This window comes from Micropterus dolomieu, linkage group LG18, assembly GCF_021292245.1.
Source record: "Micropterus dolomieu isolate WLL.071019.BEF.003 ecotype Adirondacks linkage group LG18, ASM2129224v1, whole genome shotgun sequence".
Taxonomy (NCBI): domain Eukaryota; kingdom Metazoa; phylum Chordata; class Actinopteri; order Centrarchiformes; family Centrarchidae; genus Micropterus; species Micropterus dolomieu.
Genome location: NC_060167.1, coordinates 13,060,806 through 13,084,981, shown reverse-complemented (window position 1 = coordinate 13,084,981; position 24,176 = coordinate 13,060,806). Strand labels below are relative to the sequence as shown.

Here is a 24,176-nt window from a genome sequence, read left to right as displayed (position 1 = left end):
AATAGCAAATGAAGGATAAATATGTTATACTTCATTTCATTCATGAAATTCTTTTTACTTAACTTTCCTGGCAACTTGGACTGATGCTCCTCACATCACATGCTGATTGACACTTCCACTTCTTTCAAAGCTAACACTTAAACATTCAAACCCTTCCAGTTTTCAGGTCCTCATATTTAAACAACAAAAAAACATATTCAGCTCTTCCAACTCCCAAATATTTCATGCAAAATTTCAGTGTGTCCACGTCAGCAGACACTTCAACTGAAATCAATTTACTTGGACAGGCACTAATTTCTTTCAGGACTTCTACTCCAGTTTTATTAATCACTTTCACTTCAGCTGACATTTTATCTTCTTTCCATGCTTGAACTTGATTTGAATGTCAACTTCCTTCAGCACTTCTATTTTAACTATTTTATTTGTATATAGACGTCAACTACAAAGTCGACATCTTTCTGTATTTCAACTATTTCAAATGTTAAATTGTACATTTTCAGCAGCAAACATACATTTTCTTCATTGTACTTCATTTCATTCATTAAATTCTCTTTACTTTGCCTAAATGTCCGGAAAATTCTGGCAACCTGAACTGATGATTCTCACTTCTCAAACTTTCCAGCATGTTCATCACTCTATTAAGAAGTTAGTCATGTGCGAACAGCACAATATTTCCAAGTCGATGGACAGCACACACACCAGAACACACTCTTATCAAAACACATTTGAAATATAATTTATTGCACATTTAAAGATCAACAAAGTGGCACGATACCCATTTCAATCCTGTTACATCGGAAACAAAATAAAAAGACAAAAGAAGTCCTTACAAAAATGCTCACACCTTCGGTTTATGATCATCGTTTTTGACTTTAGAAGAATATGGCCATGAAGTTGCAGGAATGCCAGACCGAAACTGCATAGATTCTTAAAAAAAAACAAAAAAAAAAAAACACCAAGACACTTCTTTAATATGGCACAGAGAATCCAATCAGACCTTGGCGTTACTCATACTTGTCATGAGCCCATCAACTTCCACATTGTCCCAGAGACTTATAGGCGGTTCAGTGCATCAGAACAAACAGGGTATTTCCCATTCTAAAAAGGAGGAAAGCGCTGATATGTTCTTGGAAATTATATATATCAAGCCCAATTTAAAATTGTCTTTTGCAGATGTGATAGCTTTCAAACACTAAGATTTTATATTAAGTCCAATATTAAAAAAGAAAAAAACCTTCCTTAAACACCATTTACAGTAGCATCTTATTAAAACATTTTGGGAGCAGGCGCGCGTCACTGTAAAAACCTCCACATGGAGGAGCAATTAAAGAAAAACGACACAAAAACAAATTACATGATAGTCACAGTCATTTAAGATACTATTTACATCTATGACCTCATTTTTCATTTCACATCACAACCCAAACTCCTTGTTCATTGTCATTTTACAAGTATCCACATTATTGAATGTTAATATTCAATATAATGTTACATTAGCCATCAGGATTCCTCACTGGATAATAATTTCATGGTGTTAGTGGGCATGGACCATCATCTCTATGGCTGCATGGCTCATATTTTTGATAACTGGTTTCATAGTATCTGTTGGCATCAATCTATAACTTTAGATCTACTGTTGCTGCATCGACGACGTCAAACTAAACCACTGTGAAATGTGTGACATCCAAACATAAATACCTGCCATTTGAAAGTGGCTTACATGATACAAAAAAAACAACTCTAAAGAGCTACAGTATGTACAGTATGACCGTGAGAACTGGCAGCAGAGGGTAAGATAACAAAAATAGTTACAGGTTGATGGCACAAATGCTCAGGAGTCTGTTTATGATGCCCTTGCCTCACCGGAGCCTTGAGTATAGTAAACATACACTTGTTGATGTACAGTACAGCATAAATACAAACCCAGCCAATGCTCAAGAGAAGAACAGCACAAACGCATGCTAAGTGGTTTTAAAATCAACTCTTATAGTAAGTCATAAACACAGTTTTATTAGGGTTACCTGATCAGAGGTTTACAGTTTCATTAGGGCCACCTGGTTGCATATTTTTATGGACACAACAGCTGCAAAGTGAATGAAAACCTTTTGAATCCTTCAGCAAACAGTACCAGGTTGATCTGTCCTGTTTACTCACCACCACAACAGATTGTTTACTGGGGAGATGGCGCAGTTTTATTGTAAACTGTAAGTAAGCAATTTTGTGTTTAAGAACTAAAAACCCCATATAAGCCCCTTGATAATAAAAACATTATATACATGGACAGTAGTAATGAAATGTGATTTGTTTGGCACACAACGAAGGCTTTTAGACTCAGGGTTTTCACATTTTGTGCCGAGTTGGACGGTCATATGATTAGTTTGGTAGCCATCTCAGCCTCTTAGTAGGTCACATAAATGTTTGATGAAAGTTACCCCATTTATGCCTCTGAAGAAATGAGCTGATGACTATTAAAACTGCTCCTTAGTGCCACTATAGCCATGCTGATTATTTTCAATGCAACTTTCCAGTTAAATCAAGGTCAACCAAAACAAACAAGCGTTCAAACACTATCTGCATCAAAATCATTTTTAATCATCCAGGTTGGATCCAGCTGGCTTTTCAGCTTGTCAAGAAATACAGCTGGAAAAGAGAAGGAGGGTTTTATGACAGAAATGCCTTAAATTTAACAATTTCAGTGTTACAGAACCTGCCTGTTGAGTCCATTTACCCTGGCACTACCATGATAGTGGTTCTAACATATTGGCACTACCATGATAGTGGTTCATACTATTGATTATAAAATAAAAAACAAATAAAGACAAATCAGGAAACTTTGTCTGCCACTGAACAAACCCCTAATCCACATATTGTCCAAGTAAATATAAATAAAGATGCAAAGTAGAGTTCCAGAGCTGTGTTATTTGGAGACACTTTGAAGAAGCAGCACTTGAGAAAACTGGAGAGAGATACTGAAAGTCAGACAGAAATAGAGGAAGGGAGGAAAGGGGCAGAAGGGACATAAAGGACGTTAAGAGAGACAGAATTTCCTTTGGCACCTGAGCCACAGTGACAGTGCTCTTCTGTGGGCGGATAAGGTACCAGACGAGGATAAAGAGACAAGACAGAAGAGGGAAAGAGGGAGGTTTTGCTAAACAGCTCATGTCCGATTGAAATATCCTCCCTTGACCTTCTCTCTTCGACAGGTTTATCCTTTTCCCTTTAGCGCCGTCTGCAGATCCTGATTAGGTTCCTCCCACATCAGACGCACCTCTCAAAAACATATACCCGCAAGTGTAGTCCCTCGATCAAATCAAAGCCAGAGTCTGTCCAGCGGGAGTTCTCCTTTATAGCCTTGACTCTCACTTCTACAGGAAAACTGTCAGTTAACAGTGAGTGCTTGCAGAAAGGAGGCCGTCCAGGTTCTTCTGTCGCAGTTCCTTCATGGTACATGATGGGACTTTTGCAAGTTTCTATCTCAGTTTTGCTTCCACAGAAGAATCTCAAGTTCCTCCCAGGTGAGTTTCACAGGCTCAGATCCTCCCACAGGCGCTCCTCTGAGGTCGGTTAGTGCAGATCATTCTGTTTTGACGTCCCCACCCCCCACCCCCCAGGGTCAGTTCAGTGTGTGGTTCTATAGGTTCTCCCCAGGCTGATACTGGGGTTCTGTGGAGGTGAAGTAGTCCTCTAGGAAGCCCTGCAGGTACTCAAACGTAGGCCTCTCTTCTGGGTCCTTCCTCCAGCAGGAAAGCATGAGCTCGTGCAAGGAGCTGGGGCACTCTGCTGGGCAGGGCATCCTGTAGCCTCGCTCCACCTGGTCAAGCACCTCCCGGTTAACCATACCTGCCGAGAGAGACAGGAAGTCAGACAGATCTTCTTCCTCAAAATAACAACAGTATTTTTAACACAGTAAATCTGATGGTGATGAAATTATTTAACTTGCAAAACACCAACATCAAATGTATTTTTTGTGGCAATGAGTACTTGATGTTCAACGTTTGAATTCCTAAATATTAACTGCAATTAACAGTTATCATTATAATCGATTAATCTGCAGATTTTTTGTTTTGTCTATAAAAATGTCAGAAAATATTGAAAACTGTCCATCACAATATCCCAGAGTAATTGTGGAATTGTTCAGGTGCAGAGTCTTTGCTGATTTGTGGAGTCCTCACCTGGATAGGGGACTCTGCCTTTAGTTGCCAGCTCTGTGAGCAGCACACCAAACGACCAGACATCTGACTTGATGGTGAAACGACCGTACAGAGCTGCCTCCGGTGCGGTCCATTTGATTGGGAACTTAGCTCCTAAACAAAAAGGTTTTTAAAAAAAAAAATATTTTCAAGTGAGTAAAATTTAAAAAGCACCATGTTGTAGAACAAAAAACATAATTTTTTTTACAGCACGTCTTTCCAATTCTTAAGTTTTCACTTCTTTTTACATGAATAAAATTTTTGAATAATCTGAATAAAAGAGAAAGTGTGGACTCACCCTGTCTAGCAGTGTACTCATTGTCTTCAATGAGTCTTGCCAGACCGAAGTCAGCCACTTTACACACCAGGTTGTCTCCCACCAAGATGTTGGCAGCACGCAGGTCTCTGTGGACGTAGTTCATCCTCTCCACATAGGCCATGCCTGCTGCAATCTGGATGACGTGAGAACAGGTATTTTATAATAAATACAAATATTGTACAGTGTTTTATTGTGGCTAAACCATAAGTAATTTTACCTGAGCAGACATGTCTACTAGCTGAGGCAGACGAAGCAACTTTCCTGCTTCCCCTTTAAGGAAGTCCAGTAAGCTACCTGTGAATGTAACAAATGTTTAGAGCTGTACATAATGCATCAAATCAGCGCTTTACTGGCCAAGTATGCGTACACGTACAAGGAATTTGACTCTGTTTTTATGTTGCTCTCAATGTACTTCACTGAAAAACCACCAAATAAATGACCAATTATCCATTATGTGTAAACCTTAGAGAATCTAGGTCTGTTTGTTAGCAAATTATTGTTTTATTACAGGTAGTAATTTATGGGTATTGTTATTAATGTTGCCATACTATTTTGAGAAATATAAAAGTTATTTTAGTTATGTAAACAAGATTATGAGTCTGAGCAAGTATTTGATGCCAGCTTTCAATACTTGACAGTTTACAATTATCTGTGCTACAGAAGCATTTCAGTAAGTAACAAGTATTAGCTTGATACCCAGCACTTACGGTTGACAGTCTGTATCCTGTATTACCTTGGCTCATATATTCTGTCACAATGTAGATAGGTTCCTCAGATACAACAGCATACAGCTGGACCAGCTTCTCATGCCTCAACTTCTTCATGACCTGTGCTTCTTGAAGAAAGGCCTCTGGAGACATGGTGCCAGGCTTAAGGGTCTTAATGGCTACCCGTGTTGTACCATTCCACGTACCTGTCACAGAAAACACAACTTAATTTTATCATGTCTTTGATAGAGTGGTATATCTTCTCCTCAAATAATGTAGACTGAAAGGATAAATAGGGGAAAATACACTTTCTCTGGAGCCTGTTAGTGTAGCTAAGCATAACGACTGTAAACAGGGAGAAACAGCTAGCCTGGCTCTGTCTGTGGCTAACCGGTTGCTGACTGTAGCCTTGTATCTAACAAACAGACTTCAGACTGGTATCAATCTTCACATCTAACTCCCTCCAGGAAGTGAATAAGCATATTTCCCAAAATGTTCCTTTGGTAAGAAATACATTTGCTATAATAGCTTTTTACCAGGATTCACTTTATCAGTGCACTTGATCCTCATATTTTGTATATCCAATGTATAACCTATCTATCTGCAATGGTGTGAGAGGAATTCAATCCATTCCACTAAAAAGGGATGGTGTGTAGGTCTTACCCATCCAGACCTCTCCAAAGCAGCCCTGTCCCAGTTTAAGGTCAAGGCGGAGGGACTCTCTCGGAATCTCCCAGGCGTCCCTGGCCAGTCCCTGGGTCTGAGGTTTGGCCACAGGACACACGTCTGATAGAGCGTGGCACAGCCCATCAGAGTGCTCTGAAGGAGGGAAGAGGGCTAGGTTAAGGGCAACAGCTGTATAAAATGTAAAATTGTCACAGCTACTGGCATTTCTTTAGCATCTGAGAGCAGATGTGTCTCAGCACTCACTGCGGTAGTGGAAGACTAGCTGCTGAAGGCTGGTGAACTGGGTGCGGGAGGTGATGTAGAAACCTCCGCTATCCAGCTTCCTGATCTTGTAATGTTTAACATTCAGGCCTTTGGTGTTATCATAATCCAGCACTGACAGGCAATATGCCCCTGTGAACAAGACAGAACGACAGACAGAGACAGGTTAGAGCAACAAAACTAGGCGTATCTGAGCCTGTATGACAGCTGCTTGGTGGAGTTTCCTAGCAGCTGTGCTGGGCAAGCCCCTTTTGGCTCCTTCATGGGCCCTGGAAATTCAACTAAGCCTTTCTGTCCTTGCCACGGCCGGTCCACTACTAAATACCATCTTACTGAGTAAAACAGTGACAGTTATTTGTTTTGTACTGCCACTTTAAAAAATAGATTATTAGGTCAAAAAGAACAATAAATGGAATCAAACTTCAAATCCATGTGTTGATCTGAGGTGATTTAAAAGGCTGAATGGACTTAGCAAACCCAAACGGCACAGGGTTCTTGAGTAAAAGAAAAATTAAAAATCAATCATCTTTGATCTGGAGCTCTGCTAAATGATGTTCACTCTTCTTCCCACGTCAGAATGAAAATCTAGTGCAGTGAAGACACACTGCACAAAGACGGTGTAATGACCTGAAGTACCTTATCATCACAGTACTATTACAGCAGCTTAATCACTGACCTATTTTAACTTCCATGCTAAAGACCAGACATTACTGGCTTTCTTAAACTATAAATACAGATACTACAACCTAACTAAATTTGTGAGGAATACAATGCCTTCACATTATGCACTGACACAACAACTACAAAAGTGAACCCATTTTACATCCATTCTTCCACTCATATGCGTAAACACTAGATGATGGGTTACAACTTGTGTGCTTCTAGCCTGAGCAGGACAAATGATCAGATGTATCATTAACAGTCTGACATGATTTACATTTCATACAACATATGAGCAGCTTCTGCTCCTATGTGTCACACTATGAACTTCACATCTGACATCTAATACAGAATGCCAGATATCCTCCTACTCTTCCTTTCCTACTCTCCTTTCCTACAAATCTCCTCCTTTACTATTCTTCCCCCTCTCCATGCCTCTCCTCCCCTCTCTCAGTGTGTGTGTGCGCGTGCGTGCGCGTTGGGAGAACAGAGACTTATAGCCAGAGGGAAATCCAGCACCCTCCTAGGTTGACCTAGTTCTGACAGAGTGATTCACCCCTCTCCATTCACAAGTCCCTATCCACTCCACTGTGCTCTTTTCCCTTTTATCCCACTTCCACCAAAACAAACCCCCCTAAAGAGCCCACCTACGTCAAAGGGACTACATGTGACAGCAGAGTTTCAGAAAAAGCTGTAAAACCTCTCAAGCCCAGAGAACAAACGATTTAGCACCATTGGGCTGTGAAAAAGTTAACAAATGACTTAATTACGAGGTTCTGCCTCTTTCAAATTGAGTCCCTAAAGATCTACTTATTTCAAAGTAAGATAACACTTGCTGCACTGAGTAAGCTCCGGGGACACAGAGAAAGTGTGATCACGTCCTTTTTTCACACATTTTAAATACCCAGCGAGCACAAAATAAAAAGCTCAGGTTTTAATGAAACATGGTTTGTAGTCAGAATTTCCTCTGATAAGGCATGCAACACCATGCTGCACAGCCAGGACACACAACTCATTCTTTTGTCATTTTGAAACTTATTTTGTCTTTCAAAAAAGGCCTGCAGAAAGATTTCAACATAATAATGCAATTCTCTGCTTGTTCTCATAATGTCTGACCATTTTTTTTAAAGCAACTGCCTGTTATCCTGAGAATTAACTAACAGGTAGGGCTGCAACTAATGGTTATTTTCATTATTGGTTAATCTCCCTAAAATGTCATAGGACATCAAATGTTCCTAAAACTCAAGTTGACATATTTAAACAGCTCAGTCAATCTATTATAAAAGAAAAACAGCAAATGCTAATGTTTGAGAATCTAGTGAATGTGGGGAATTTTTGCTTTAATAAAAAATCTTTAAATGAAGAAACAAAATGAGTGATGTAAATTTTCTGTTGATTGACAAACTGATTGCAACTGTCCGTGCAGGTCTCAAAGCTTATTCCATGTAATATAGCCTGAAATGGGTAATATAATATCTTTAATAAAAATCATTATACTGACACTGAGAAAAGCAGAAGATCTAGTAGACTCTGAAGTGACGAAAAAGTCTGCTCTCTCACCTTTAGTGGTCTCACTCTCCCTCACCAAGAAGGTTCCTCGTCTGTTCTGTAAGTTCAGAAGGAGCCTCTCTGAGTCACGCCGAGTGATCTTCCCAAAATACCACCTGCCAAAGTGGGCCACAGAGAATGAGATCAGTAAGAAGCTACTACTGAGTGTCTGGAGCAGGCAGGCAGAAATACTTTTTGATGGGAAATAAAGAATACTGTACTGGAGGGTATATTGGAAAATATTGTCTCTGTGCTCTTTATGTTAGTGTGTAGAAGTAGATATAGCATTGAGCACATTTAAGCGCTGCACTAAGAAAGGCCTTAAATCTCTGTAGGAAAAAGGAGAGGATAATGTACTCTTCTGCTTGGATGGAGTCTGACGGAGCCACATAGTTGCTGGGGATATAACCACTCTCTCCTGTCGTCAGGGAGCGGGCGAGCCACCAGTCCCCTTCTCTATGACAGAGAGAGAGAGCAGACAGAGCAAGACAGTCAACCCATAAACATAAAACTGACTGAGGCAAACATTACATTACTTGGTTTAATGATCTTTTACTTTATTTCCCATTAAGAGACTATTATATTTTTCTTGTTGTCAACAAATAGTATGAAAAGAAATCTAAAAAGAGTGATGAATATATAGTTTAATTTGTAAAAAAGGCTAAATGAATTCCTAAAACAGCCGGACCCTGTAGTTTACAGCAAACAGGAGTATATTATGTATTTGTTAGGGACTTTTTTCAGCTGTGGATAAATACATTTTGTAAGTATTTATGGCCCATGGAAGGTATGTGCGGGATTCACTGAAACCTAACAACAGCTTAATAGTTTAGGTCAATGGCACAGAGGAATAAGCTTTTGACCACACAGGTAATACTTGTTAGCTGGATAACCTTGTGTATAGTTTTAGTCTTTTCATGGGATTTTGTTGCCAATTACAAAAACATAAAGCAATAACCTAACTCATCCATGAAATATTACAGTATCTACACCACATGATCATTCAGATGGTGTCTTAGTCAGAAGGTTTACTTCTAATACATGTTGAAACTTTTACATTGCTTGAGTAATGACTCAGTGTACAAAGCAAAGAGGAAACTTAAAAATTTGGGTTTTAAAAAAATACACATCTCATCCCACACCTCAGTGCACACAGTGAAAAGGAAAAACATATTGTTGAGAGGAAATCGACAGACACAGGCAACCTTTTGCTCCACTTGTAGTCCCTCAGTTTACATCTGTTGCTCTACAAGTTAGAGCGCCAAATAAAAAAATCCTCTATATCTCGTCTCCAATTCATTGCAGTTACACTACGAGACTGATCAGACAAATCCGCGCAGCAGCAAAGGGACTGTGAGCAAAAAGTTGCGTGAGATTTTTTATTGCATTAAGTATTACTGACCTGAAGCTGTACTTTTTCCTAGGAGAAACCATGAAGCATGAGAAAGAAAGAGAGGGGGAGAGATAACAGACACAGCAGACACATCAACACACAGCGTGGGGACTCAGCAAGTCAAGCAGCACTACACAGACAGACAGCAGAGGAGCCCAGTAGGCTGTGGGACTACACAGTGGGGTTGCACGAGTTGCACTGTTTTTCAAGTTCCACTTCAGTGCAGTCTGTAAAAGTTTTAGTAATTCTACAATAGAGGATTGTGGAATTTTACTATGCATAAATGATCACATCTGCATATCATGTGGGATTTCTGGACTCACTTTATAGTCTCATATATGCAATCTCACAACTTTTAATTCAATATCTGAATTACATTTGTTTTAATAAAAACTCTTGAATACTGTTTTGTAATGTAGATATTGGAACTGTTTCATTGTGCAATAATAATATTATTAGTATAAATTCATTACATTTTTCAGCCCTGCTATGTAGTGCCAGACAATAAAGAACAGCAGACCAGACTTATGGCAGGAAGGAGGACAGAGGTCATAGGAAAAAAACAAAAACTGTTGTAATTTGAAACACCTGCAGGGGAATTATACTCCAGATGCTTTTATTTGGAAAGAGCATCTTTTAAATACACAAAGCATTTCTCATTTCCTAATACTGTGATCTACATTCTGTCTCTTCTACCCAGATACACCACAACACAGGAAAACACATTTTTAGGTGTTGTCAGGAATGTGAGTGTGGATCTTGCCATGACAGGCTCTCTATAAAGCGCCTTAAAGATGTTGGTGATGATGATGATGACGACATTTGCCCAAGAGGAACTGAATGCATTAGTAAAGTGCCGTTCTGCTCGGTTTTAGTCAACAGATGGAGAGAATCAGACTCCGTTGTATGATTCGCTCCACAGTTACCAGCTCTGACTGTGTTCATTCACATACACATTTGCTCACATGCGTGTCTACAAATCTGTTCATTTAGATTTTTGTGAAATTGTGGCATCGGTGAGAGAGAGGCAGATGACTGTTGATTCTTACGTGTTGTTGACAATCTGCAGCCTGTCGCCTTTCCTAAAGGTCAGATCAGACGCTGTCCGTGACTCATAGTCATACAGCGCCACAAATGTAGTGACACCTCCTGCAAGAAACAACACGCACAGAAATACATAAAAATGTAATTAAGGACAATGGTACATCCCATTACACCCTATTCACATTCACTTCCATAATATAACTTTAATAACACAGGTCTAGCCCTTGAACATTATGTGTTCTATACACTGTGAAGCTATTAATCTTAAATCATTTTGCCTCTGCTCCACATCTGTATAAAACTATTTACCAAGGTCTAATGAGAAATATCGACATTCAGGCTGCTTGTGACTAATCGTCCATGAAGGACAAAGCCATCCTATCGACCGCTTTCTATTTTCTGTGTAGATTTTCTACCCCTTCTTTTTATTGAACTTGTGATCTCTACCCGTGAACTCTCCAGCCAATCATCAATCGGCTCATTAGATGCGTGGGAGGAGGTGGCCAGCGCAGCCGTTCCTGATACACCAGCAGGCCCTCCGCACTCTGGATGGAGCAACATTAAACTAACCATCTGGCTGGTCTAGACACATTACAGCTTAATGTCAAGTAAAATCTGGATAGTGTTCAAAGTCAGAGGGATTTAAGTCTGTTTGACAGCTGAAGGTAGGAAAAGGAAACGGTTTTCAAATATTATTCTGAGTACATATGACTCACTGTGATTCAGTTCCTAGATATGTGTTTTTTCTCAGGACTTTTGTGATCTCCAGACATCAAGACTCCGGCAAGATGAGAGGAGATGGACACAGTCAGGATGGACTGTGTTTCCCAAATGTCAGACTGTTTATTGTGAAGATGAAACTTTCATATTATCATGTGGTTGCTACTGTTTACATTCACCCCAGTTGCAAATTCAAAAAATGCACTGTGGAATTTTTGGGGTGTGTACTTGTATGTATATAAATAACTGTATATATTGTTTTATTTTATATGTTACCATATTTTAATATAGTCCTACACTTGATTATATGTTGTGTGTAGCATGAAGGAACTCCAAATTTCGTTTCGTTATGCAGCCTTGTGCTGTATAATGACTAATAAACAACCTTGTACCTTGTATCTCAAAACTGAAAGCAAGTCTGTGGGCTGACTCACAGATCAGTCCAAGTTCTTACCACATCTTATTAAATCTGTTTTCATCTTGGAGTTCTGCTTAGCATCACAACTTTATTCACACAAAAAATGTGCAACTCTCATATTGTAGACTATTTTGTGCATTATCTAGTAATTGTTTTAGCTATACTGTGTCACTCACATTAAAGTAATAGTTTCATAGTTTTGGGAGATACATTTATCTGCTTTCTTGCCACGAGTTAGATGAGGAGATCGATACCACTCTCATATCTCTCCGTTCAATTAAGGCTGTCGCAGTGCAGTAACTTCCCCTGCGGTGATTTATTGTGGCTCCACAGAGCCACGGTATCGGTATTAGCACCATTTTAGCAAATTATTTCATTTATGATAAATGTGGAGTGGACAAGGGTCCGGATGTGGTGTGGTATGAGCGAGGGGCATGGCTGAAGGACTGTGATGTTGCCATTGGGTCCATGTCAAAGTTCATTAGACAAGAAGGCGGGATTTGATTGACCAAATCCCCCAAAATAAGTGAAGAAGAAGACGATGTCGACGACAGTTACATCATTTGAGCAATGGTGCAGCAGAAGTAGCAGGTAGGTAATCACAGCTCAGTGCAGCTAAAGTTGAATGCATTGATGTTGATGTACACAATTAAATAACATTGTTATTGCAGCTTTAACACTATTAATCTGAATAATTTATTATCTTTAAAAATAAGTATTTTATTAATGTTAGTCCAAAGTTTTATTTTTCTATTAAGATGCTTGCCCACATTTTTTATTGTACTGTTTTTTTATAATCTTATTTTATTGTATTGTGGGTATTTTATTCTGTGTTATTTATTTTATATGCACAATTTATATACATCTTCAATAAACAGATGCACCAATCATACTGGTTGGGTTGCCTGCATACTGTGACAACATACAATGGGACTGTTTACTGTTGATACTGCTAACCTTTATTATGAAGCTTCCCAAGCATACCAAGATTGGAGTTTAAAAATGTTTCCAGACTTTCATGACAGTGTGACAGTTATGTAGTATAAATGTCAGAAATTTACAATATTTATATTTTTTTCATGTCATTAGTTTGAATTGCTCATAATACTTTCCCGGATCCCTTTAACATCTGGTTTGTGGAAACAAGAACAAATTGAGCAAGTGAGATATAAAGACTTCTGTCTTTATGCTAATACTATGACTCCCTGTATTTGTAATATTGTGTTGTAAATAATGTTTTTTTTTTTAAATCACTTCCATCAACTATAATGTTCACACATCTGCGGTACAAATTGGACGAGAATAAGCATCGACCGTACAGAAAGGTGGCGTGGCAACAGCCAATGATAAACTCTACTGCGAGGGGCACGCTGTGAGCGGTGCCACAGTCCACAGCCAGATCTTATTGAAAGAGTAGGCTTCCATGTAACAGTAACAACTAACAACTGTGCTGCAGTATAGCTAAAGTTCCACAAAAAGCAGCATGAAGAAAAAAACCCCAAAAAAACCCAAAACACAGTTACAGGCATCCAACCTACTACACTCATTATTTCAAGTTTCTCTTGACTGTCTCTCAATATTACAACATTTGTCCAACATCGCCCAGCCTGCCTGCCACATTAGCCGTAAAATATCATAACGACAAGTTTGCCTAACCTACAAAATAAACCGGAAAACAACATAAAACATGGCAAAATGTACAGCTTCCAAGTTTGAAGGCAGGTCAAGGACAGCCCATGGTGACCTGTCCTTGCTTGTTGAATTTTTGAAGCACTAATTTATTTATTTAACCTGCACTGAAGTATACAACAAAAAGGTATGAACATAGCGGTTGTTGAGGTTGCTTGCCATCCATCCCCTGCGTTATGCGGTTATCGAGCCCTACGTTCAGTATGAAGCTGGAGCCAGGAAATTGTTAGCTTAGCAGAAAGACTAGAAACGGGGTAACAACAAAATCTGCCTACCAGCACCTATAAAATTCACAAATTATACAGGGCGTTTTGTGCAGGACTATTTCTTGGCCGAAGTGACTACCTGCAGTTTTGTTGTCACTGTGAGGTTATAAGGCAACCAGTAGAGACTCCTTGAAGCTGTAGGCAAGAAATAACATGTTAATTAGTGAGCTTAAGAGGTGCTGGTAGGCAGATTTTGTTACCTTTGGACTGAGCCAGACTAGCCGTTTTCCCCTGTTTCCAGTCTCTGTGCTAAGCTAAGATAAACTAAGCTTGTCAGCTGCTGGCTGAGGCATGTCATATTGAACGTACAGACATGACAGTGGTATCAATCTTCTCATCTAAGTTTCTTTTTTTACTTTGTTCTTTTTTTTTAAATTATTGTTTATTTTTTTGTTTTACCGCTTTAAGGAACAATGTTGACAAAATGCTAATTAGTTTGGGTCACTGCCTATAAAACTCAAGAAAACAATCTTTTTTAATAGCATTTGTAACTATTTCCAGTATTCTGCAGTATTTCCTCATCTAACCAATCCCACAAAGTGTTGCCTACCTGACAGAGGTCCTCTCTGAGGCGAGGTGATGGTGCCTGTGTGGTCTACCCCTCCAAAGAGAGCCAGTTCAGGAGTGTTTGTTGGGGCATGCTGGTGCTGCCCTTGATGCCCCCGCCTGCCTGTCCCAACTGCAGGGCTCCTGTTTGGTGTTTGGGTCTGCTGGGCGGGGCCCAGGTGGTGGAAGTGCCCGCTGTCTGAGCCTGTGCCGATGGTGCCGTCCAGGCTCATGGAGCGCTGGCCCGGCTCCTTGGGCTTGCTCTTGCCCGCCCCCATGTGCAGACCTGGGAAGAGAGCCAATGATGAATCAGTCACAGGAGATGAAAAAAAGGCCTCTTCTGGGCTGTCATCTCTATTTCTTGTTATGTGACAAATACGCATTACTTAACCAATTAATTAGTCGATAAACAGAAAAACAACATCAATTACTTTAATAATAGATTCATTGATTAAACAATTTTTACATTTTTAAAGGAAAAACACCCGGTTTCAGCTTCTCCAATGTGAGAATTTGCTGCTTTTCTGTTGTTTTTTTTAAATCAGTGTAAACTAAATGACTGACAGAACAAGACATTTAAAGACATCAACTTGGCAGCTTACAAACTAAGTAATTACTACAAAAAAAAAATCCATTAAAAATCCATTAAATCAATAATGAAAGTAAATGTTAATTGAAGCCCTACTGCCAAATTCATGTTTTTGTAAATTTTTATATCAAAATCACAACTTTTTCAATTAAACTAAACTCAGCTAAACACTGCCATCATATAAAACTCAAGTCTACTTTCATCCTGGCAGCAGTAATGTGGCTTCATGCCAGTCTACTTTTAAACTTGTGTCTATAATTAAATGAAGAGAGAAAAAAAAAAAAAAAAAAAAAAAAACCCCTCCAATTCATTCAGGAACTCACCCTGTTTCTGTTTCTTTTCATTCACCTTTCTCAAACAAAAATTCCTCTTAGCAGCGTGTGCTGTGAGCGTCACATTCAGAGTACCCTTGGAGCTGTTCCAGGTTCAGTTAGAACAGTTTAGCGTGCAAATTCTCTGAGAACAAGACACCTTGAAACAGGAAACACGCATACATTCAAGGTCATTCACCATCTGTGTCTCCTATCTGATTGAATCTGTTCTGAATCAATAAGCATCTACAAGAAAAACAAAGCTTCAAACAAAGAAGCAGAGGCTATAATGAAACTGAGTGCTAAAACTAATAAGTTCACAAGGACAGAAACAGTTTCACCTTCCTGACAGGTAATTATACCGTCGTTTTCTTTCCTTTCCATCCTGATGCCCAGTAGATGTGTATGTGTATTATGGCCTGATAAATGCAACAAGATCACGCTGTCATCAAGAGTGCCAACAAAGACAAACATGCTCAGACAGTCAAATGCACCCACAGAAAGTTGGAGCACTGTGTTCACAAGTCCAGTCCATCCTTCTAGTCACTGCAGAGTGACTCACTGTGAGATAGGCTATTTCAGGCCAGCTAAAACAGAGACAGTCATACACACATGAAACATCCTTGTTCCGTTGTGAATACAGACACTCTCAGTTCCAGACAGAGTGTATGCACCATGTGTGTAGGTGTGTGCGCTCAAGCAGCTGCTCCTTGGTCTCTGGGAAACAAGGCTCTATCGCACACCAACACCCCACCACAGTTGCGTCTCACATCCTTTTTCCAACACATACATGTGTTTCCAGCACACTCATGAGTCTGACAGACAGAACAGAGAGGGTTATTAACAGACAAGGAGGAACTGGCAGTGGCTGTAAAAAGAACATGTGGGTGGTTGTTGTATACTGCATGGACAGCTGAGGCGTAGTGGGCGTTTTAAGTGTAATGTGCAAGCATAACATAATTACACAGGTATGGGAACTCGCAAAGATATGGAAGGATCTCACTGTGGAGATGTGTGGGCATGTAGGCTTCTGAGAGTGCATGAGTGTGAGCAATTTCAAGCACACACGTACAGTCATGCGAGCTTTGATTCAACTCCTGCCAGGATGTAATCTGGCGCAATGGGGGGGTTAACGTATCCCATGGTGCAACACTGAGTCACACAGAGATAGGCTCATAGGCCTGCAGGAAAAGTGGATAGGACTGTGTGAATTGTGTGAAAAGTAAACTGCTCAATTTGGCTGGCTAGTCACGAACATCTACCAGCTCACTGAGGAGCGGAAGCGCTTGGATGTTTAAAAGGAGCATACGTAAGTGGAATGCGCAGAAAGGACCGCATTGGATCACAGTCTTCGCAAAAATTATGGAGGCACTTATGCAACAGATATATTTAGCAGTCCACGTAGTCAATATATATGCAAACAAGCAGATACTTGAGGTGCTTGAATCCACGCATATACGACTGAAATGATCTGGAATGAGCCAGTGCTATTTATAAACTAATTGGTGATGTGTATTTTAAGATGGGATTTACCTTTATGTATTTAATTGCAACAACTTCACATGCTCATGTTCTACCCATCTCTTGCATTTTACATAAAGAGTCTTGCTACTATCTTACTTTGGCCTCCCAGAAAGGTTTCTCAAGCGCCCTTTCAGTCCTGACTCCTGAACAGCCCAAAGTTTTAGCATCTGACCCACAGCGCAGCCCACAGAAGCCCAATGCTTTAGGAATGGAAAGGCAAAGAAGATGCAGTAAAACACCAGATTAGTTGGAACTAGCAGTACAGTTTCATCAGTTAAGTAACTTCTACCAGATGGGTCACCATGTCTGTTGATGTGAAGAAACAGTCTCAGGAAAAAAAATATGTGAACCCTTTGGAATTACCTTCATTTCTGCATAAATTGGTCAGAAAATGTGATCTGATCTTTATCTACAGCTTAAACTAATACCACACAAACAATTATATGTTTTTATTGAACACACTGTGTAAACATTCACAGTGCGACTGTATATGGATGTGTAAAAATACTGATAATATTGATGATAGATCAAAACTAGGCTTTAGGTCGGCCTGACTGTACAGGTGTACCTAGTGTATGTATAAATTAAGTTTTTCCCTACTTGGATCGATTCTATAGGGAAGGCACAAAAATATGGCCCTGCTGTGATCCTGTAGGGACTTCTAATGTTTACATACACCTTTCACAAATTAAATTTGCAGGTCTTAAAACTTCCATCCAATTAGTACATAACACAGGGAATTTGAACATAGCTAATATCTTCCTCACGGACAGTTCAGCAGGACAAGTACCTGGCTGAACTGGACAATTTAACTCTGGTAGAAAGTCAAGGCAATTTGGAAAACTGACCAATCATCAGGTTTAAGCACACACTGATAAGGCGAGGTAATGATCCTCGTCCAACATTGCAAACAATCCCAAAACAGTAACTTTGGTTAACTCTGGTTATCTCCAGGATGCTGCAAACACCAGAGTACCCTTGAAAGCCTCAGAGCGTGCGTATGTAAACAGAGCTATCACTGTAGCGGGAGCCTCACGCCTTTTCTTAATATAGTGTCAGAGTGCCCTAAAATCAAGAAGAGCGAACTTGTGACCACTTCCAACATTATGATTAAAAATGGAGGAGCGAAGATGATGCAGTGAAGGAGGAAAAAGTATACCAGACAAATGATGAAAGAAGTGCAGAAATAAAAACATGGATAAATTATAAGGAAGGGGAGATTAGGAGGGATTTCAGCTCCTTCCATTCAACAGGAGCGTGGAGGAATGTGGGAGAACCAGACTGCGCCGCACTGCTACGACTGCCAGCGACTGCCAGCGACTGCAACAAGAACAGGCACCTGAGCAGCGGGAGGGCGGGATGGGAGGAAGGAAGCGAGGAGGGAGATGGGGTGGGGGTGTCTGTAACAAAGAAGCTCTATTTTCCCAGTTTCCTGGGACACAAATCAAAAATCTCACTCCAGAAGAAACTCTTTCTGCACCTTGCCATTATCATTTATCACTTTTCTTTATTTATAAATCAAACTCAACACATTTTTACTCCTTTTTTGGGGCTGTATTGGTGCATGTATGTTAAAAGCGCTTTTCTGTGTGTTGTAAAAATTGACATATGTAATGTGGTTTAATGATGTCAGAAAGGTCAGAGATGCACTGATTGTGTATAAAGTTTTGCCTGGTTGTGTTGTGGGAAAGGAGATTTTAAGGATTAGATATGAATCATGGCAAATACAGACTTTGTTCAAAAGGCAGTTCTCCAAGTGGTATTTACCTGAGAACCACCACAGAGTTCAAGAGCACTTTTTTCTGCAGAACATTTATCACTAAGCTGTGTCTTTCTCACAGTCTCAGTGTTGACAGTGTCTCACAAAATCTATAAAACTGTTTCTGTGCATGAACTGAATACTGGGTGTGAGAGGGAAACAATGTAGGGAAAGGAGGAGAGAGTAAAAGTAAGAGAGCTCAGATGTCTGAAAGGAATGTTGATTTAATAAAGCAGGCAAGTCCTAACACCATTTCTAACACTGCAGACATCACATTGGAGTGGACACAGCCATTATCTGCATTATGTGTCACTTGTATGTGCTTTGGAAAATTGTAGAAACCCACTCTGTCATTTTAGATCTGACATCTTCAATAAACGATTTTTTTTTATTTTTTAAAAGAGATCCTCTTCACCTGATTCCAATAAGTGACGGAGGTCAAAATCTACAGTCCTCGTTCAGTGTAAAATACATTCACGAAAGTTAAGACAAAGCTAACTACTTTGGTCCAGACTGAAAAAAAAAACCAAACAAAAACTGTTGGATGGATTGCCATGAAATTTTGTCCAGACATTCATGGCTCCCAGGTGATAAATCCAGCTGGTTTTGGTGATCCCCTTACTTTTCCACATGCACCAACATTAGTTTCAAATTTGTGGCGTTGACTGAATTTTCTCATCAAGTCTTGGATGGATTGCCATAACATTTAGTACCGACTGATATTGTTTTTTCCAATGACCGATGCCAGTATTTAGAGAGCAGGGTGGCCGATGGCTGATATATCATGCCGATATCAAAACAAAGAAGATTAGAGTACAATAGAATATACAATCCCAGTCATTTATTAATTAATGAAATAGAAAAAATACACTGGGTTATGCTGTAGATTTCAAAACATGTCTAGGGTTTAAGGGAGATCATGATACAGTCTGTCAGAAATGACATCATTCAACTGCATTTGTCTCTACAATCTAACAATATATATTTAACTCTAGCTGCCAGAAATGGTTTTAGTTTAGAATAGCTGTCATTGTGTTAACATTTAGAAAAGACAATGGTGACTGAGGAAATTTAGGGCTCCAAACTAACTTTTTCCCCACCTTCCCATACTCAAAAGCGGGAGCGCTGACATCGTTCCACAGCAGCCACACTGACAAGGCTGTCTGCAGACATGTTTTACATATCGGCCTGATGAGTGCAGGCATCGACAGATTGCCAGATGTCGGCCAATTTTTTATTTGACCATATACCTTCAAAACTAATGACATTCCCATCAGCCTCAGCTGTACTTTGTTTACTTCTAAGCAGGAAATATTAGCATGCCAACACCCCAAACGAAGATGGTGAACATGGTAAACATTATACCTGGTAAACATCAGCATGTTAGAAATTTGACATGCCGACAAAGCATTGCTGTACCAAAGTACAGCCCAAGACTGCTGAAGCCTCATTTTAGCTTCAGATTAATGTAAGAATGCATTTATGCACAGAACGAGGACAGTGGATTTTGTCTCATACATTGGAATGGTGTCAGGTCAGTACGGACAGGAGTGTTGTACATAGACATGAAAAAATATGAAGCCATCCTTTAAATCCTCGATGATCTACAGTCAATATTGTTCTCCGGGGCATAGCGCCTTCACTTCAGGCATTCCAATTATCTGCTGAATTATCTGCACATTAAAGTCTTGTAGAGAAAATTAAATCGCTAGTTTCTAATTTCATTGTATAAATTACATTTATTCATTTAGCTGACGCTTTTATCCAAAGTGACTTACAATTGCTATGCACGTCAGAGGCTGCACGCCTCTGGAGCAACTGGACACAATGGTGGCTGTCTCACAGTGGGAATCAAACCCAGGTCTCCCACACCAAAGGCAAGCATCTTATCTATGCGCCATCACCACTCAAATAAATCAAACTGAATGAACAATTAGCCTCGGTGCTGAAGTTCAATACTATAAATGCAGCAATTTGTTGCAGGAGATGATGTTTCAAAGTGCTGCGTTTGAGGACAATGTTTAATGCTAAACAGTAACAATGCACAGGTCTGCAGAATGTAACTTTATCTAATCAGCATTTGTAATCCTCCATCTGAAGCTGAGCGCACAAGCTGTACATTTCTGGTCCGGCATATAAGCACATTTGGCCATGACAAACCTCACTGAGTCACAACAGACGGTAACAGTTGCCACTGTGCAGCACAGAGTAAACGAGCTCGAGCCAATGTTTCACTTGAACGGGAAAATTACAGTTTGCCCTGGGGAGAAGAGGCAAGGGGGCGAGGTCAATCCTGGTTCCTCAAGATCAAAACAAGAGGAAATGTGCACATTAGCATCACTGTCTTATCCTGCTGGATGACAACATGAAACAGTGCGACACATGCATGTATAATACACAGATTATCTATATATAGCCTGGGTTACAGAGAGAGAGAGAGGGCAGTTGATTTAAAGAGGGCCAAAGAAAAGAAAACGATCAAGTCTTGTCCCATTTTCGCACTGTGGACGCCTCAATCAGATATTCTGTTATCTTTTTCTCCCAAATATTTTGCCGACCTCAGTCACTTAGCCAAGTCTGAGTCAGTGTCTACTAGCTGTCCCATTTCATCTCACCTCTTCTTCTGTGACAAACACACAGAGGAAAGGCAAGGAAAAGAAGAGGTGGACCGCGGGATTGTGGCCTATCAGCTGATAAAACCATGTCCGCTTTCAGTCCATCTTTAACTGGAGACTCTGGCTGCAAGTGGTCCAGGCTATGAGGAATGGCCGCTACACCATGATTGATTCTGCAAAACCAGGGCAAAGGGTGGGGAAGGAGGAAGGCCGACTCATTTCCGAAGTGCCACACTCTTAGCAAATTATCAACTCTACAAATTCACAACACTTAATTTTATTAATGACGGCCTGTAATCTAGTTAATTTACAGACAGTCTATACGAAGCTTAAACAAATAAACAATTCTGATAAGTGGCTCAAGTAATTTTTCAAGGAAATATGGCAAAAAAAACAAAACAACATTTACTGTGTTTTTCTTTTTGCCAGTAATTTCAGTATCTTTGGGTTTTGAACTGTTGGCCGGACATAATTGATAACGATGTAGCATACACCTTTGGGAATATTTTTAAATGTCTTCTATTTGAATGATTAAATCGAGAAAACACATGGTGGATTTCATTAATAAAAATAATCTTCAGTTTAAGATTAATCAAATAGTTGTCAACTATTAAATTAACTGAACTATTTTGATAATCGATTTATTGGTTTGAGTCATTTTTTAAGAAAAAAAGTTAAAATTTTCCTGATTTCAAGGCATCTGAGGATGTCATCTTGATCTTTGGGAAACACTAATTGACATTTTTCACCATTTTATAGACCAAACAACTAATTGATTAACCGAGGAAATAATCAACAGATTAAACGGCAATGAAATGAATCTTAAATTGTAGCACTAAAACCAAATTCAGTCTTTTACAGCTCTCTGAAAGGGAACATTATGTATTTTGACCCACTGCTTATAGGCGCTCTCTCACTTTGTAAAACATAAAGTCATTCTAGTAGGTATTTTAATTTTGATATTATTTCTAGCTGCATGTTTATCAGATAAGGCCAGCATGTTATTGTACCTTCTGTGGTTGGCAGTGTTAAACAACCAATGTAGAGCTTTCCCATGTGTGTCATTTTTTAGCAAACATGAATCCACTGCCTTTTGGAAATTAGCTGGAACTTGCCCAAATCCCCCAAACCAACTGTAAATAGATTAGCCACATAATTAAAATTCTATTTCCACGGGATTAAACACCAGTTGTCAGCAAAGCTGCTTTCAAAGAAACAAGGGGTGGGGTAGTAGCTGCCTACAGGAGTAGCAGCTGTCAAGATGATAACGTCTTTGCTATGGGGAAAAAAATAATAATTAAAATAAAATAAAAAACTGCCAAACTGATCCACATTATAGGCACGTAAACGGGGATTTATGAATGGGAACAGGGCTAAAAGGCTACAATGCCGCTGAGGCTGTCGTAGGCTCCAGCTCACATACAAGCGCATATGCGGCCTGATGAATCAAAACAGGTGCTGTTACAGCTCCATTTTGAATTTCGATGGATTGTTGGCTCTATTTTCTGTGCGCAGTCGATTTACTGCATATTCCCGCATCATCTTTGGTCGTGAGACAGTCAGAATTTTGATATTTGCACATACGGTTACCATTTTGTATGGGGTGTAGGCTACTAAATCGACAACAACGTAGCCCTGGCACAGACTGAATGGCACTGACCAAATGTGCGAGCAACGCTGACTGAATGGCCTGTGCAACAATGAAACACAAGTCAGCGTGAGAGGGGGGCATCACACGGCATGTGTAAAACATCAGTGTGGGAGAATAAGCCACAATAAATTAAAAGCACCTGAACGCAATTCCCGAAATAAATCTAAATTCCTCGCAACACCACTAGCTCTAATTAACTCACCTTTGACGCGTCTGGAGATTTAGCCCAAAAATCAGAGACGCGCAGCGAGGAACCGAGTTAAATCCTTATGGCTGTCCTCATTAGAGAAATAATGAAAGCGGATGGCCAGTAGCTGCGGAAACCTCGGGCAAGCCACGAATCCCATTTAGCGAATCTCGGCAGAATAGCAGAAAGGGGAGGTCATGCCGGGGACCGCCTTGAGGAGCAGAGAGCACAGCTGCCGGGGCGGCTGCGGTGGGCCGGACAAACACCAAACCTACGGTATAGTCGCCTGTTCAGCTGGGAAGAGTCGACGGCGCGGTACATTCATATAGCGAGGAAGCAGGAGTGGTGTGATGTGGAGGATACATGCCTCGTAGGGGGGGAAGCACGGGGTAGCGCATCACTGACGAAACACGAGAGCGCAAATATGATGAGTCTGGATTTTACGCTTTTTACGCTGCAACGCCGGAGTCAAGATTCACGTCATGTTGCGTTACTAACTCCACGCCGTGATAGTTGACTTCACCGAGGCGTTGGCAGGCTCGACACCCCCGTTTGGCTTTTTAAATATATATTTTTAATAAATCAACTGGAGTCACGCTTAGGAAGCTACAACAACACGACACAAAAGCGCAGTGCATCGGTCTCTCGTTTCATCCACAACACAATTAGCTTCATTGCTGGCTAGCAGACACGGTTGCTAAGCGACACACACTTAGGCCTACTTCTTCTGAACGGTAACTTTGAGTCAGTCGGCGCGTTCATATTAAAACTTTACCGTTATGCGTCATGCGTAACCGTTATTAGGGACTTTTGGCCAGGCTCAAATCCGGTAGCCAGTCAGCCAATCGCAGCTGAGGTCAGGATCTACTTTGTGGCAACAGATCGAAAAAAGATGGATATTCTATTGTGTTGGCCTGCTTCAAGCATAATAACCTTGTAACACTTGGGAAATTAAAATTATTCAGGAGGTAAATTCAGAGCAAACTGAATTTATACTGACCCATTGCAATCCTTATGCAAACAAATCTCATTTTTATTTGTTCAGTCTTCATTAAATCCCATCCAGGTAACTACACTTAGTAGCCTACTACA

At 40.1% G+C, this 24,176-nt stretch overlaps 1 protein-coding gene across 2 annotated transcripts; it reads right to left on the bottom strand.

Moving 5' to 3' along the window:
• Window positions 1-720: 720 nt before the first annotated feature.
• LOC123987536 (proto-oncogene tyrosine-protein kinase Src-like) lies at window positions 721-23,722 on the bottom strand. Of its 2 annotated transcripts, XM_046076517.1 has the most exons (13): window positions 23,100-23,719; window positions 14,453-14,734; window positions 10,815-10,914; window positions 9,775-9,792; window positions 8,730-8,828; window positions 8,385-8,488; window positions 6,147-6,296; window positions 5,880-6,035; window positions 5,243-5,422; window positions 4,727-4,803; window positions 4,489-4,642; window positions 4,173-4,304; window positions 721-3,840 (listed from the first exon to the last, which is right to left on the bottom strand). In XM_046076517.1, the coding sequence occupies exons 2-13, from the start codon at window positions 14,724-14,726 to the stop codon at window positions 3,632-3,634; spliced, it is 1,653 nt and encodes a 550-aa protein (XP_045932473.1). In that variant the 5' UTR covers window positions 14,727-14,734; window positions 23,100-23,719; the 3' UTR covers window positions 721-3,631. The 2 variants fall into 2 exon arrangements, with proteins under 2 accessions (XP_045932473.1, XP_045932474.1); XM_046076518.1 differs by lacking the exon at window positions 9,775-9,792 and having other exon boundaries at window positions 23,100-23,722.
• Window positions 23,723-24,176: the final 454 nt, after the last annotated feature.